Source organism: Peromyscus eremicus, chromosome 5 (assembly GCF_949786415.1).
Source record: "Peromyscus eremicus chromosome 5, PerEre_H2_v1, whole genome shotgun sequence".
Lineage (NCBI taxonomy): Eukaryota > Metazoa > Chordata > Mammalia > Rodentia > Cricetidae > Peromyscus > Peromyscus eremicus.
In genome coordinates this window covers 15,489,088-15,506,336 of record NC_081420.1, presented here as the reverse complement: position 1 = coordinate 15,506,336, position 17,249 = coordinate 15,489,088, and the positions used below count along the sequence as shown (strand labels likewise).

At 44.5% G+C, this 17,249-nt stretch overlaps 1 protein-coding gene across 1 annotated transcript; it reads left to right on the top strand.

Annotated features, from left to right (window-relative positions):
* Positions 1 to 7,775: 7,775 nt before the first annotated feature.
* Positions 7,776 to 12,713, top strand: Id4 (inhibitor of DNA binding 4). Its single transcript, XM_059262989.1, has 3 exons — positions 7,776 to 8,684; positions 9,040 to 9,098; positions 9,679 to 12,713. The coding sequence occupies exons 1-2, from the start codon at positions 8,244 to 8,246 to the stop codon at positions 9,082 to 9,084; spliced, it is 486 nt and encodes a 161-aa protein (XP_059118972.1). The 5' UTR covers positions 7,776 to 8,243; the 3' UTR covers positions 9,085 to 9,098; positions 9,679 to 12,713.
* The last annotated feature ends 4,536 nt before the right edge of the window (positions 12,714 to 17,249 follow it).

Here is a 17,249-nt window from a genome sequence, read left to right as displayed (position 1 = left end):
ACACAAACATATAGACGTGTATACACGAAGTAGGGAGGAGGGGTTAGGTTTGGCAGGATTTATAATTGGAGGGCTTAAGCACGTTTATCATTGGTTTTCACAAGACAGGTTATTCCTGCACAGGAGCATGTGAATGTCCTTTGTTTTCATGTCAGTCTGTGTGTTTTCGAGAAGCTGGATGAAGAGACTGTTACCATTCTTCCAACTCTGTTCCCAGAGAAAAGATGACAGTTTGGGAGAAACATTAGTGGACAATACTGCCCTCAAGTATCACGCACTTAACCATCTGCCAAGAAGCAAAAGCATCTTGCGTGTTACAGGTTATAAATTACTGATAAAAATGGAACAGATTCATGACTGATATTTACAAAAAGAAATATGTCAGTCAATTCCTCTAATATCAAATTATTCTTAATGCCCATAGTACTTGATGAAACACACTTTCATTTTTTCCATGTTGTCACAGAAAATATCACATTTCCCCCTAATAACACTCATTTTATTTATTTTTAAAACAATGTAAACAGAGAATTACACATATGGTGGTTTGGATGGAAATGTCCCCCATAGTCACATGTATTTAAACACATGGTTGCCAGTTGCTGGTGCTGTTTGGCAAGGTTAAGGAGCCTTTAGGAGATAGAACTTTGCTGGAGGAAGCATGGCAGTAAGGGTCGGCTTTGAAGGCTTACAGCCTTCTCCTGCTTCCTGTTCTCTCTCTCTCTCTCTCTCTCTCTCTCTCTCTCTCTCTCTCTCTCTCTCTCTCTCTCTCTCTGCTTCCTGCTTCTGATTGAGGTGTGATTGATCTCTCAGCTTCCTGCTCCAGCTGCCATGCCTGCCTTTCCAGCCATGATGGATTCTCTCTCTCTATGGAATCATCAGCCAAAATAAACTTTCTTCCTTAAGTTGCTTTTGGTCATGGTCTTTTATCACGCCAGAAGAGTTTATCTTGACTTACAGTTCCAGAGGGTTGGAGGCTTTAGAACAGGGACAGCATGGCAGCAGGCAATGGTAGCAGGAAGCTAAGAGGTCAGATCTTTACCTGCAAGCACAAAGCAGAGAGAGAACTGGAAGTGGGAGAGAGGGTAAACTCTCAAAGTGGGAGCCTAGGGATGTCACTCCTCCAGCAAGGCTGACTCTCCCCAAACAGCACCAACTGGGCACCGAGTGTTGAAAGGCTGAGCCTGTAGGAGACATTTTCATTGAAAACACCTCACAAAGCCACGCACTTGGCACTTGATCCGTTTCTATTGAAGAGCTGTTTCACACAGCACTGCTCTGAAGACATAGTTTGCTGTGCCTGGACTGTTGGATAGAGAGCCACCAAAAGCTGACGGAGCTCAGAGTCAAGCCAGTTCCCTGTCCTCCAACTCTTCTTCACCTGGAAGTTCTTTAGGGATTTGTTGTACATGTGCTTTGCTAGTCGGGAAAAAAAAAAAAACAATTGCTTTGATGATTTCACATACAAGTGAGTTTTCATACCTTTTGTTGACTGTACTGTTATTTCCTAAGAGGATGAAGATCTTTGATATCACAGTCTCCCCAACATCCACTAATAACCAACTGGGGGCGTCTACAAAAATATTCCCCCAGTTCCTCTCCAGGGGAAAAGAGATACAACTCTCTTGAACACAGCATCTGCTCCTATCAACCTTGACCTAGATATCAACAAAATAGAAATGTAGTTTCTCTCCGTCGATGCAGATGTGGGCAGAGGAACCTCACTACTCAGTTATATGCTGTAAAACACTATTTTGTTTTTTCCTCTGAGTAGTTAAAATGCATTTAAGAACAAGTTCCTCCAGCATGGAATTATTCTATCTTCTCTTTTGAAGAGAAGGAAATAGAGTTAAAGGCCTTTCATTTTTGGTGATGGCTTTTCAAGCATTAATAACTGGGTCAAGAGGGAAAGCAGCAGACAGATGCACACCAGGATCCGCTGAGATGAGTTAATTGTAATAATAATAATAATTCTGGTCTCGAATTTCTCTGCTAAAGGACAATGAGGAACTAACACAAGTACTTATCTCATTGGGGTCTCCACAACCGTTTCCCTAGTATAAGCCCTTTTCATTGAAGGCATAGACACTGGGGGGTAGTGAGTATCCCATGTGTACTGTTATAACCATTGTTTATTGACTGGCCTTTTCCTGGGGCTTCCAGAGTAGGAAATCTTCAGTCTGCCTCGTGAATCTTCTTGTTGTTAGATGACACAAGACTTACACAGATCATACCATAAAATTTTAGTGAAAAAAAATACGGTACCTATTGGAAAATTCTGCTGTGGGAGGCATAAAAGGGACACTTCATCCTGCCTTCTTCCCAAGGAAAGTGTGTAGAAGGAAAAAATGGTAGCACACCCTTAACATGAAATGATAGGGCCTCTTTTCCAAACTCTGTGTGTGTGTGTGTGTGTGTGTGTTTCCTTCCACTGTAGGTTCCAGGGATCAATCTCAGGTCATCAAGCTTGCTGAGCAAACCCTTTTATCTCCTGATCCCTCTTGGAGCCCTGATGAAGCGGCTTATCTTCCCCACCCACTGGGTGTTCCCCCAAAGCAGCTGCAAATTTGAGGTAATCTAGTCAGCAGAGGCTACAGCCAGGGTGGATCCCAGAGGCAGAACATGGATCTAGCAACTGCACAAAGGCAAGGCCTTTCAAATGATTGGGTTGGGTCCTCAAGACCTGGAAGCATGGCACTGCAGAAGTCTGAGACCTTAGGAGAAGATGTGGGTTCTAGCAGAACGAATTCACAGCCAGAGATGGGAGAGCCAATGCTAGCTGTCACAGTCAGTTAATATCTGCCTTGTGCCTGCTTGAGAAGGCAGCTTCCCAGCATTTGGTTAATGCTGTGATACCTGACTCATAGCAACATGATAGAGAGTGAGGGAAATGATGGACGGATCCACCCTTCTCCCACCTCTTCATATCTTCATGGTCACTCACATTCCCACCAGCAGTGTCTGATAGTTCCAGTTTCTCTGAATAATCCCAACACTTCGCAGGTTCTTTTTTTTTTTTTTTTTTGGTTTTTCGAGACAGGGTTTCTCTGTGTAGCTTTGCGCCTTTCCTGGAACTCACTTGGTAGCCCAGGCTGGCCTCAAACTCACAGAGATCCGCCTGGCTCTGCCTCCAGAGTGCTGGGATTAAAGGCGTGCGCCACCACTGCCCGGCCCTTCGCAGGTTCTTATTATTGAGTTTTGAGAGCACTTTACTTTTCCTTGGTATAGGTGTGTGTGTGTGTGTGTGTGTGTGTGTGTGTGTGTGTGTGTGTGTGTGTGTGTGTGTTATTCACGAGAGGCAAGTTCTCTACCTATATCTGAGTCACTTTCAGTCCTTGTATTTTTTTTATATAACTCTTCTGGAAAGAACTTCAAAAATGGATTCTAAAAGTCAAATGGAAATGCAGTGTACCCAGCCAGGACAGCCCCAAACCAAAATGCATTAGAAGATCATGTTATCCAACACTAGCTGCTTTCCAGGCTCATCATAAAGATTCCCTGATCAAAACAATATGGTTGTGGCATAAAAACAAGCAGGTCAAGGGAACAGAGTTTCAAGGCTAGGTGTAGAACAACACTGATTTGAAGGAAGTATCAAGGCAATGCCAGGAACAAAGGATGGTCTCTTTGGCTAGAACAATTGAACCAAAATGCATCAAGTGTTGACCTCTGGCATTATCTTGTACTATATATGAAACAGAAAGATTATAGACTTAAACACACTGCAGAAAACAATGACCAAGCACCTAATTTGTGGATTCCAATGAAAAACCAAAACTCACTTTCTCGTGTTCAAATATTGCTAAAACAGCCATGCATGGCGATGCATAGCTATAATCCCAGCAGGATAATCAGGAGCTCAAGTCTAGCCTCTGCCAAACAGTGAGGTTGAAGCCAGCCTCAGCTAAAGAGACCCTGTCTCAAAAACAAGCAAAGTAAACAAATAAGTAAATAAATGATGGCGGCTAAGAATTTCAAGATGGCAACTCAAGAGTGCTGTGGCTCTCAGGGGCCCTTCCAATTATGTGACCCTCTGTGTGCTCAGAAGTTGCACCCCATGAAAGCTGACCTGCCTGGAAATACTGGACACTTAGAGGAAAACATAGGAGAAAACCTCCTTACCTTGTGTTAGAAAAGAAATGGCTTAGATTCCTAAGAGAGTAAACTGATAAACTCAACTTCGTGAAAATGAAATACAAACAACTGCTCCCCAAAGAGACTGTTAAGTGAACAAAAAGCAGAGATTAGGAGATAATATTTGCCAAAATTAACAATAAATTTTAACATTGCTCACTTGTAAGATGCCAGACATAGTCCTCAGGACTTAACATTAATTTTTGTAGGGAGATCACACAGTATATATTTACTGAAGTGTATGTATCATAAACATAAAAGTTCTACAGGTACTCAATAATATGAAGTATTAAGCTGAGAGCCTAAAGTGAGTGCAGACTATTAGCGTTCACTAAAATTTATCTCTTCCTTCCCATTTTTTTTCTGGCTTTAATATGAGAAATGCTTTTGAAAATTCACCTACTTCTAATGCCTTAAAAGTCTCCCAAATAAGGCATCTTTGATGACCACATCTGCCTATTCACATTCAATATGTAAGGTGCTCTTCTTACTTGACTTTTCTACGACCAAGTACACCAAGAAGTTGTCAGTGTTTCCTAGATGCACAACAACAGCCCTGACACAAGTAAGTGTGCAAGTGCCTAGTAAGAACAGCCTTGAACTTGACTTGTAATTCCCTAGCTCACTCTTTTGGAGCAAGGGACATTCCAGCCAGAGAATCCATAATGGTTCCCAGTGTCCTGAAAGAATGCATGTGTCTCCTGTGGCCACTTCTAACATCTACAGGAAAGTAGGACACGGGAACACATGTGTTTCTGTGTGTCTGGACCAACCTGCTGGTCCCTTGCAGGCCTTAGAGAAAGAAGGATACAGGCTTCAAAGGACTTACAAGCTAAACAGTGCAACGTTTTTGGTGCTCTTGTAAACACTGGGACAACAGAAGTCTAAGTGTTCAGCAAGGGTCTGATGAACATTAGAACGTCCCTCAAGACAGCCCCGCAGATCTCTTCATCTCGAGTGGGTGTATACATGTCCCTCATCACCAAAGCTCCCTGATAATCAATGAATTGTTTCATTCTGGATTTCCATTGAGGTAAATTCTGAGTCTCTAGCACTTCCATAGCAATGAGTTTGGACTAGCCTACCTCATTTTTACAAGTGTGAGTATAACATTTTTCTGAAAAGGAAGAGTCATGGGCAAGCTATGTTTCTTCCTTGAAGCAGTAGTGGTAACAACTTACAAGGTTAATTCAAATTCTGGTAATTACTGAACACAGAATTTTTTTTTTTACTCCAGTTTTTCTGTCATCTAAATGTCTATGCCTCAAAATTTAAAAAGAAAACACGCTGCATGAACTCCAGTGTTCTTTGGTTTCATAGGCCTAAAAGCACAAGATCATATTCTGTAATCCCATTGTTTACTGTTTTATGTAGCACTTTAATTTTTTATTGTCTTCATGCCTCCTGATTCAAAACGAAGCATACAATAGCTGCCTCTGCCTTCTGCATCGACAGGGTTCGGGGATCACATTTTTCCTGGGCATTCTTCATCATCTGGTGAAGATCATTCCTTCGAACTTGCTGCATCATGGTAGCTCAATACTTCTACCTTTAAGCCCTGCCCTACAACAAGTCCTAGAACTGATGTTCACCACAGGTAAGGTGTGGATCTCTGAGACAGCAAAATCCAAGAAGACTTGTCACATATTTACAACTTTAGTCTTATTGCTGATAAGGTTAGCCTAGATAAACTTTTGATACATTCTGTGTGCTCTGGACATAGTGAGGTTTTTCAAAAAAACATGATCGAACACCCATATGTATGTATGTATGTATGTATGTATGCATGTATGTGTGTATGTATATATGTATATGTATTTCTAGTATCAAATGTGGTGATAACAAATACACTAGCTTTTGTCTACTTGGACTCCCTCCCCATTTTCTATCTAAATTCACAGTATTTCCTTCTGTGTGTGTTTATATTAAGAATGTATAGGACTTTGGGAGAGAATGCTACTTTGCATTTTGTAACTGATTTTCTCAGCAAGTGTGGATGGAGACTGTGCACAAAAGCAAACAAGAATGTCATTTGTTTCCAATAATTAGGGACAGTGGCCTCTAAGGATTTGGGGAGAGGAAGATTGTGGTATCCATCTTTGAAACTGATATTTAATAGTCCACTCCATTTCATCAGGAAGAAAGGAATGCACTCTGGGAAAATAGTGGCCAAATAGTCATAATGTACACACATGGCAAAACAATGTACCTGCCTAGTACGGGTACTCGAGTTCTGAGAGGCAGGCAGGAGGAGAGTGAAGCCCATCCAGGGGTGGCCAGAAGAAATGAAGACCACATCTCTTTCAATTATCAGTGAAAATGAAGGCACCAGTCCATGTCATGTATGGGAAGGAAGAAAATTCTCGGGTTAATTCATCTCCAAGCGTGTCTAAAGGTGGGAGGGCTTGTAGGGGGAAAGCACTCAAAATTCATTTCCTGTGAGCTGTGGATTTTATGCTCATTTGCTATCCAAAGAGCTCTTTTTTTTCTTGAAGGGGACACACAAGCAACACTTATTTTTGACAACTTGAAGAACTGTTTTTTTGTTGTTGTTGTTAAATTGCTAACACACACACACACACACACACACACACACACACACACCCTCCTTAAAGGAACAGGCCTTGTAGCAGGGTGGGGCCCAAGCAGGGGCACAGGGTCTGGAGATGTGAATGTTAATATTTTGTAGCCATACAGGGAAGCCTCTGAACTATTCTTATCTCCTTATTCAAAGCAAGGTGCCCTGAAATATGTGAAGCCATGCATTAACGGTTTAAATTAAGTTACAGGTATAAATTTTACATGAATCAGATTAATATTATATGTCATGATCGTGTCCGTGCATTTTTTAATTTTTGCGTGCTCTAATTTAACGCCCGCAAAGCAATTGCATGTCTTAAGCCCACTTCTGCTTCTGGACAAGTCCAAGAAAGACCCACCACGATCTTGGATCTTGTTTTATGTGTATTTCCCTTCATCAGAAACCCTGCATTTGATCCAGCTTCCGGCAATCTTTTCTTGTATTTTTTCTTTTGCTAAGCTTTAGCGTGCATATATACGCATACATGCATATGGAAAGGCTACCCATTCCATTCAATCATATGGGCTCCGCAATTGTGAAAGATGAATGATGGTACCAAGGGGGGGGGGGGGAGTAACACAGACAAATGAATCAACGTGCTTCTTGAAAGCAAGTCCTTCTGAAGACACTAGAATCTTAGAAACGGGTGCCTGGGAGCTGAGCTCCCCACTTTGAAGAATGACAGGGACCTGCGAGCAAGGCGTATAGTCTCTCGGCATCCTGGGCCCGTGGAGAACACATTCCAGCCAGCACATTCCCCTAGTTCTTCGCAGGAACTTCTCTCGGTCTCTTCCCCTCCCTCGGGCACTCTCCATCCTGGCTCGACTCCCACCCAGTTCTCATTTTCTCAGATCCCCTCCCACAGCGTTGACGGAATGGAGTGCCCTTCCCATTGGCCCGAGCGTCATTCCCCGAGGTGGCACTGGTCTCCTGATTGGCTGGTCACTCCCGACCCCCCGCCCATTTCACCCTCCCACCCTCCACCCCCGGGTTGCCCGGCGCCCCGCCCTCGCCACCTCCCTCCGCGCCACCGCCTGCGCGCACAGCTCGCCCGAGTCCGGTTCTCCGGGCGACCCGGCCCGCGCGCTGGCCCCGCCCCCAGGGCGCGCGGCTCTACAAATACCGCTGCGCCGCGAGCCCGGCGAAGGCGTTGAGCGGGGAGGCGCGGTTGGGAGTCGTTACTTCGAGAGGGTAGTCGCCGGCTAGGGGAGTGCCGTGGCGGCGATCCACCTTAGTCGGAGCTCGGAAGGGAACGACTCAGACCAGGGTGGGCTACTTTATTTTTCTTCCGGGGCTTTTGATTTTTCTTGTCTTTTGCTTTGGGTCGAGTGTCGCTCACTGGGAACTGAGATCCGCTTGCCCAAACCCCGAGCGACCCTCTCCCGTCGATTTCTGAGGCTCGGGGTCGCCCAGTGCTGCGAGCGCGCCGGACGCACAGGCGAGGGGAGCAAAGCGCATCGCGGGCGGAGACCGGGAGCTCGCTCGACCGCTAGTCCCCCAGCGGGTCTCCTCGCGCAGGACGCGCGCGATGAAGGCGGTGAGCCCGGTGCGCCCCTCGGGCCGAAAGGCGCCGTCGGGCTGCGGCGGCGGGGAGCTGGCGCTACGCTGCCTGGCCGAGCATGGCCACAGCCTGGGTGGCTCGGCGGCCGCTGCCGCCGCCGTGGCGGCAGCGCGCTGCAAAGCGGCCGAGGCGGCGGCCGACGAGCCGGCGCTGTGCCTGCAGTGTGATATGAACGACTGCTACAGCCGCCTGCGGAGGCTCGTGCCCACCATCCCGCCGAACAAGAAAGTCAGCAAAGTGGAGATCCTGCAGCACGTTATCGACTACATCCTGGACCTGCAGCTGGCGCTGGAGACGCACCCTGCTCTGCTGAGACAGCCGCCACCGCCCGCGCCACCGCTCCACCCGACCGGGGCTTGTCCGGTCGCGCCGCCGCGGACCCCGCTCACCGCGCTCAACACTGACCCGGTGAGAACCCTCGGGGGGGCACCCCCCTACCCCCGGGCATAGCGAGGGCGGTGGGTGGCCCGGCGGCCAGACAGGGGTGGTCTCCCTTCTCCCAGGGAATAGCAACGGCTTCCCGGATCTCCTCTGGGAGCCGCCTGCTGGGCTGGGTGATCGCAAGTGCCGGTGCAGGAGCCGGTAGGGACCTGGAGCCTTGCGTCTCCAGGACTGTCCCTTGCAGCTCAGGGGGCTTCCCCAGCTTCGGGCTGGGGTGGGGACTCCGCGCGTCTGCCTAGTTTCCCAGGACAGCTCCCGGGCGGTGGCGACGGCGTTGTCTGCACACCCTAACCTTTCCCTTGGTGTTGGGTTGCTGTTCCAGGCCGGCGCCGTGAACAAGCAGAGCGACAGCATTCTGTGCCGCTGAGCCGCGCTGGCCAGGTGAGCGTTCAGGTCCCGAATTGGGTGGTGGATCACCAGGGTCGCAGGTCCCCGGGGACTGCTGGTGCCAGGCACCGTGGCGATCTTTGTCTCCCAGCATTTCGGAGCGTAAATCCTCGTGGACACCCACACCTTCTCTGCCACCCAGTTAGCGAGGTAGTCCGCACTTGCTCTCCAACTCGGGGGTCACTCTGCTGAGACTCATCAGCTGCGGTCCCCACCGCGTTCCTCTCGCTGTGACCGACAGGCTCTGCTGGTCTCCTCTATCTCTGGGAGAGGGCACCCTCGTGGTCGTGGAAACTGCCCCAGTGTCCCGAGTTCTCTCAGCCCTCATCCCCACAGAGCATCCTGACACCCACAAAGAGAGATGCGGGCAGAGCCCCCCAGAACGCGTCTCCTGGCCTTCCCCAGCCCGCATTTGCCTGCTTGGCGCTTGGCTGAGCTGCGGGCTGCGGGTGTTGTCTGACCCGGCGGTTTGTTTTGGGTTGTTGATCATGCATGTCTTGAGTTTGGTCGGTGGCGCCAGTTAGTCTGCAGCGAGATGGTTCACACACCCCCTCTATTCATTCCTCTTCCACAGGTGTGCGGCCGCCTGAGCACGAGCGAGCCAGGAGCCCTAGAAAGGGAGGGCCAGAGCAGAAATTAAGAGAAAAAAGCCACCGGAGGAAAGAGGGAAAATACTTCAGCAATTCTAGAAACGTTGTCTCGTCTCGTCATTCCAAGAGAGAGAGAGAGAGGAAAAAATAATAAAACTTTCATTCACTTTTAATTTTTTGCACGTTCACGAGCTTTCTCCGTACGTATTCTCTTTTGTTTCTTCTTTCATAACCGCTGTGAATTGTACATTTCTATGGTTATTTTTATCACCCTTTTGGAGGTGCAGTTAAACTTTGAAGCTTAAGTGTGACAAGACTGCTAAGTAGAAGACCAATAGTGAATCCAACTTTAGAGGCTACATTGTGACGAGGGAACTGTTTTTGTTTTTGAAGCTTTACTAATATACCAGAGCATTGTAGATATGTTGTTTTACATCTATTGTTTAAAATAGATGATTATAACAGGGCAGGGAACTTTTTCCCTGCAAGAATGTTACATATTGTATAGATAAGTGAGTGACATTTCATACCCTGTATATATAGAGATGTTCTATAAAGTGTGAGAAAGTATATGCGCTTTAATAGACTACTGTAATTATAAGATATTTTTAATTAAATATTTTTTGTAAATATTATGTGTGTGTTTTTTTTTAATCTATGGGAATATTTCTTTTGGAAAATTATTTTTCAGCTCCCTTGCAGAGCTCTTAATATTTCGATGTGTTTTCTGTTTGGCCAGGCTGTTGATTTGGTTTTGGTTTTGCCCAGTCTCCAGTATCTGAGGCTCGGAAGGAACAGCTTTAGGTACTGGTCTTGCATGACTGCATGAGATGTTTAATCACAAAATAAACTGGTCTGAGTCCATCCAGATGTGTTTTCTTTATCCTAGATGGGAACCTTTGTATTTGAGATGTACATGTTGAAAACATACCTTATCAGTTTTTAAGTACAGGGTTTTATGGTGTAATATATAAAGAATTAAGTGTGTGGGTTTTTTTTTTTTCCTTTTGAACTGAGGTCAAAAAATAGATTGAGTGATTTCGCATATAGGATGGAGAAATGCTTGGCTCTTTAAGGAGTCTACGGAATCTGCTTTTATCGAAGTGAAAATGCTTGTCGTTCATTTCACACTAAAGCATAATGTCATGAAGTTTCATATCTGTACAGATTATTTAAGTCATAGAAATGAAAGATGTTCTCTGCTTGCTACCAAAGGACAAACTCTTGGAAACGGACATTTTCTGCCCTCCTTCCTCCAAAGAATATTAATAGGCATCAGTAGAAGAAAAATAAAAGCATAATGGAAAATCCTTCAAGCAGGGATAAAAGTCGATCTTCAAACATTAACTTACGTAGACCAAAAATTCTGATGACCACATCTAGATTATTTTTTTATAAAAATGATTTTCACTATAGCAATGTCAGTTACCACTAAGCTCCTGTCCATGTGATGTGTAACTTTTACATGTGAAAATTAAAAGTAGATTTATCTGTCTTGTACTGTGACTTCTGGTGTGATTTCTTTAACACCATAGAATTGATTTAGGACCCTTCCCTTCCGGGAAAGTCATATTTTCTAGGTGAGCTGTTAACTCCATGGTTTGTGAACATCACACATTTAATGTAATAGGTATTTTACATACCAGTTAGATGGAATTTTTAGAGTGGGAGAATTAAGTAGGATTTAATTGGGTGCTTTGTAAATAGTGAACTGTGTGTAAACGTGGTCTGTTTGATTTTTAAAAGGAAAGGATTTGTTTCAGATTATACAAGAATAAAAGTATTATAGACCCAAGGGACTTTTTATGAAGTCCAAGTCAAACATTTATGGAGATATGAAATGTCACCGTCCCTAGCTGTCAGTTGAAGGGGTAATACCTCAACAGAAATGAACAGAATGAACATGAGCAGGTTAAAAATTAACCGAGGGTTTCTTAAAACCCTATGTCCTCCCTGCCACCACCATGCTTACTGGTCATCTCCTTCCCCGGTCTCCGGTGTTTTAGAATTTGATGTATCTGATGGTATAAAGTTGAAGGACTGCCTTTGGATGAGATTTGTGTTGATTTTTTTATTACTCATTCTTCTCACACATGAGGACAAAAACACTAGACCACTGGTGGAATTCCAAATCGGAAGAATTCTAAGGATTGCGTTCTTTGTTATTAAGAAGGGCACAAGTCCTCCTTTTCTTCGGCAGTTTAATTTCAGAGGGACTGTGTCACGTGTGCCCTTCCCTGGGACTGTTTGTCATGCCTGACTGCTGAACCTACCTAAGCTGATAGGCAGAGTCTAAAGTCACATTGCTGGACTCTGAATCTTCATGAAAAAAAAATTAGTGTTTGGTGTTTCTGGTGTTAGAAGGCAGATTGGTGTTTAAATTTATAATTGAGCATACAAAAAACACCGAAAGAAATGAGTTTGGAGATCCTGTTCCTGAGAGTTCGTATTTTTCCCTTGGTTGCTTCAGTGGGCCAAGCAGCATTTGACATTTCTAAATACAACCACTGCCCATTAAATGACAAAAAAAAAAATCTATGCAGTTGTCGAAGATTCCACATTCTATGAATATATTGCCTGTGTCCTAACCAGGCAGCCAGAAAAAAAAAACCATTTTAAGGCTTTTATCCAGAAAAGTTTTACTTGTGCAAATATTTAGCTTAACAAAAGAAAATATCCTGGCGTGTTTTTGGTAATTTGTAGAGTTTTATTGTATAGGCAAAACCAAAGAATAAGGTTCATTTAAAACCCAGGAAGGAAAATAAGTATCCCCTGCTGAGGATGTTATTCCTAAAGTTGTTACAAAATCCTGGTGTCTCAGACATCTTATGATAAAGAAAACAATATATGCTTTTTCATTTCAAAGAACTGACTTTGGTATTGTGTAATTCCTACTCAAGTTCATTGTCAAACTTTACTGCATTTTTAGAACTTTAAACAATTTTTGATTCACCTTCAACCAGTCTGTTGTATTAGATGCCTCCTGTACTAATAAATCAATCTTCACTGAGAAAAAGGATCTGAAGTTTGTGGTTTTTAATTGACTTGCACCGAGTTATGCAATTTTTCATTATCAGGAACATGTCCCTTGATGGATCGCCTCAATTATTTACCATGTTCCTAACCATGGGGTGAAAAATGTGTCTTTAAAACAGTGATGTGAACAGGAAGAAAATCCGGTGTGAATGGGGCTGGCTTTCCTACCTGATGGTGTCTGTTAGGACAGGAAGCAGAGATGCTACACCCGAAGAAGGTGGTGCCCAGAGAAGACTAGATCCAAAAAAAGAAAAGTGCATAATGAACACAGAAAGAAAACAGTTCACAGTGGTGCAGAATCGAATCAGATTGCCTTTGCCTTTCTAGTTGGCACATATTAATTATATACATGTTAATCAGCCCACACAGCCCTTAGGTCTCCACAGGGCCAAGCACCCACCCTCCAGGCTTATGAGGAAGGGAAGCCTTCCCACTGCCTTTTGTTAAGTCCAGGAAATTAATTTTCGGCTTCTGAGTGAATCTTAATAGGGCTGTCCTCAGTAGGCTTCAGACCCACATGACTTCTTTCATTATAAGCCATGATATTCTGTGAAGTACTGGTTTTCTTAATTAGAGCCACTGCCCACAAGACTGTAAAACTGACTTCAGTTCCAGCTCTACCTAGAACAAGATTTAGTGCATATGTTCAATGCCAGAGACACTGTTCACAAATGGGAACCATCTGATTGAGGGGTGACAACCTCAGGTCTCACAGGCTTCCCTGGGAACACTGTACATCTTGGGTACATCTTCCTAGTATGTTTGCGTTCAAGTTTACTTCCTATCCCAGCTCTTAAAAAAGAAAGAAAGAAAGAAAAGAAAAGGAAAAAGGAAAAAAATCTCTTTGTACTAAAACTTGGGCCTGGACTGCTTTACCAAAGGCCTTCTACACACACACCCAAGCAAAGTGATTGACGCAAGGCGCTGCCAGTACGGGAAAAGAGGTAGAAAATCCAAGGTTGACTTGGAAAGCCTCTCTGAGTTCCTCTGACTCCATTAAAAAAAAAAAAGGCAAACACTACTGTTTCTGAGTGGGAAAAACAAAATGTATTACCCAGATTTCATTAACTAAAATAGGACCAGAGAAGATTTGAACTTCAATCGTCTAAATAAGGAGACCCAAGACACTTTCTATATATGAATCCACTGGTGTGTGGAATTTTTCCCATAAGAAATTCCCTATTTCAGATGGTAACTTTCTACAGGATTCTATGAAAGCTCATAGAGAACAAAGATATTATCATTGACTTAGTGAGCATTTTATAATTCTTCATGATATAAAAATGCCAATTGGCACTTCTGACATGCATATTAACGTCAAACTTTATAATTACGTCTTTTGTTCCAAGTTTTAATTCCCAAGGTATTAAATCTAATGGTTCTTCCTACAGATCCATGTTTCTTAAATACTCAAATATCTTAAATATCTCTTGAATATTTTAAACATCTGCTGAAATATTTCCTTAAATATTAGCTTAAAAATACATAAGTTTTTCAGTCAGTTGAGTGGCTATAATCACGGCTGTGCACCACCACACATGGCAAACAGAGAGGAAAATGACTTTTGAAAGGGCCTTTTTCACTTGAAAAAAATAAAAAGCTGTATGAATTTTCCTCCATTCTCTCCAGTCTTTAATTCCTAAAATTGGTAATGTCCACAAGTTCTCACCCCTTTTCTTTCAAACCCCTCCCCACCTTTCTTGGATGATTCTAATCAAGCATGTCATATTTAAGCACAAGGCAGGATTAAACAAAACAAAAGAACAGGTAAATGGATTATTGTGTTTAGAAAATCCTAGTACGCTGTTTGAACCTTGCAAGTAACCTCAAGAAAGACAAAGAGAAGGAAGATGTTCTCATTTGTATGTCAAACATCAGAGAAAGCCCAGGAAACAGCACAAACTTTAACAGGCAAAGAGCAGCCATCCTCAGAAACCCTTTTCAGACATGTTGAACCTGAGTCCGAGGTCGTATTGGAAAGAAGGAGGCTCCCTGAGGTTGAAGACCACCTCTGCCTTTCCCCCTATGGCCCCTGGTACCTTGTAAAGTATCTGGTGGAGTGAACCATGCCTCCTTCAGACAGCTTCACCTCAGGACTCCTGTTCAGTCACCCTTTGCCCTTCCACGAGTGCTTCAAGCCACTGTATCGACTGCTCTCTGGTCCGTCCTGCCTCTAAGAAGCAATAGATTTAAATGTCTTCCCCAGACTTGCTCTTCTGGTGCATTCCTTATCTTGACTGATGGAACCTCTCTACAGGTCAGAAATCTGAGAAAAGCACTTGACTGTGTCACTTGACTCCATCATAAAAATGACTATAAAGCTCTCTCACAACCTCAGGCCAACCTCCCAGGATCTCTGCTACCTCTCTTCATGGCCTTTCCATTTCGCATCTGGATTCAGTATCACCTCCTGAGCGCTCTCTCTCTCTCTCTCTCTCTCTCTCTCTCTCTTTTATTTTATTTTATTTTATTTTATTTTATTTTATTTTATTTTATTTTATTTTATTTTATTTTATTTTATTTTATGCGTATGGCCGTTTTGCCCAAATGTATGCCTGCACACCACTTGCATGCCTATGCCCTGGAAGCCTAAAAAAAAGTCAGATCTCTTGGAACCAGAGTTATAGATGGCTGGGAGCTGCCATGTGGGTGCTAGGAACTGAACCCGGGTCCTCTGGAAGATCAGCCAGTGATGTTATCTCCTGAGCCATCTCTGCAGTTCCGTCTCCTGAACTCTGTCTTCTCTCTCTTCCTCTTTTTGCTATCACCGGTGAACGCAGCCACAAAGCTTGCCCACCTCTCTTCCGATGAGGTAATGTCCAGTTCCCTGGACCAGCATACCTGATCATCTGGGCACCAAATGAGTCATCTCCAGGCTGGGGATATCATTCAGTTGGTAAAGCGCTTCTCCAGCACGACAGAAGCCCCGGGGGAATTTACCACATAAACGTCAGCTCCACATAAACTGGGTGTAAACAGCTATTGCTTATATCCAAGGAGGCAGAGGCAAGAGGATTCTAGTTCAGGTTACACCGTGAGTTCAAAACCAACCTGGATACATGAGATCCATGATGATGGGAATGATGAGAGTGCTCGTTCCCACTGTCCTCTCTCCTCACTCCCGAGTGTCATTGCGCACACATTTTATGCTCCCACTGTACCTAAGATCTCATCCTGAATGTGTTAAGTTAGCTTATCTCTCACGTCTTGACAGAGTATGATTGATCCCTGAGTGTCAGGGAGAGAACAGTCCCGGGAAAGCTACACCTGGAATGTGGAACTGTAAGGGTGGGGGCCAGAGGCATCTGCCCTGCCAGCCAAACCAGCTAAGTCAACCCGATCTATCTGTGCATGCTCTTCCATGCTTCCTTCCCTCCCACGCAGCGTTACCCCTGCCTGGACCCCCGAACTCCCAGGCCTGACTATTAAATTCCCAACTATCTTTCAAGATTCAGCTGCTAACCCTTTTGGGGAAATCTTTGCGGCCTCTCCTCACTCTGCCAGTAAGTGCTACTCCTCATGCTATATTATCATCATTTTCATATTTTCACGTGACCATGTTCATGGTTGACCCCTGACCTTCCAAGAACTGCAGAACACAAGTGCTAGCTCTGTACCAGCAGATCTAGCAAATTCTTTGTAGCTCAAAACTGCAGAGGAGAGATTTTCATTATCTAAAAGCCTTTGGCTGCCTCCAACATGGGAAAGAGATAAGCGGTATGTTCTTGAGAATGAAGGAGTGTGGTCAGCCGCAGGCAGAGAGTTGGAGGGAGACATTGAGAAGGGGGCATGAGAGGGAGGGCAGATCTGGCGTCCTAAGTAGAAAGAAAGAGGCTTCACTGATTCAAGTTAGGATAAGCAGACAAAGTCCGTCAGTGCCTGGGCCGAAAATGCAAGGCAAGGAGGGGTGATTACAAATGACGGAATGTGAGAGGATTGGAAGCAGAAGGCCCTGGGGATGGGGGGGAGCGGAGATCTGTCTCTGTCTCTCTGTCTCTGTCTCTGTCTCTGTCTCTCTCTCTCTCTCTCTGTGTGTGTGTGTGTGTGTGTGTGTGTGTGTGTGTGTGTGTGTACACGTGTATGTCTTGGCTTTCAGCCCCATGGATTTAAGTGTCATGAGACAGATCAGCCACTCCATAATCCTCATGAAGCGGTTCTCAAAGGACATGCTTGCTGTATGCAGAGAGAAGTGCTCACGGCTCCTGCTATGATCTAGATCCCCAAAAGGAGTGTATGATTAGAAACCTGGCCTGTATATTAGAACACACATCTTACTTTCCAGGGAAAAGACAGGCATGCAAAAGACAGAGTGGTGGAGTCGAGTCTGAGACCAGGTTTCTCTGTCTCTACAGCAGAGTGTAACCTCACTGTGGACGGCTTTCCTTCCACCTTACCCCTGTGGGTTATGCCATTCTCTACTCTAATCTACAGCTTATTTTGTGTTCTTTCCTAAGAAGGTGGGCTTTGAATCTTAAGCAAATAGCTGTGAAATGCTGGACTGATTTGTCTGTCTTTAAGA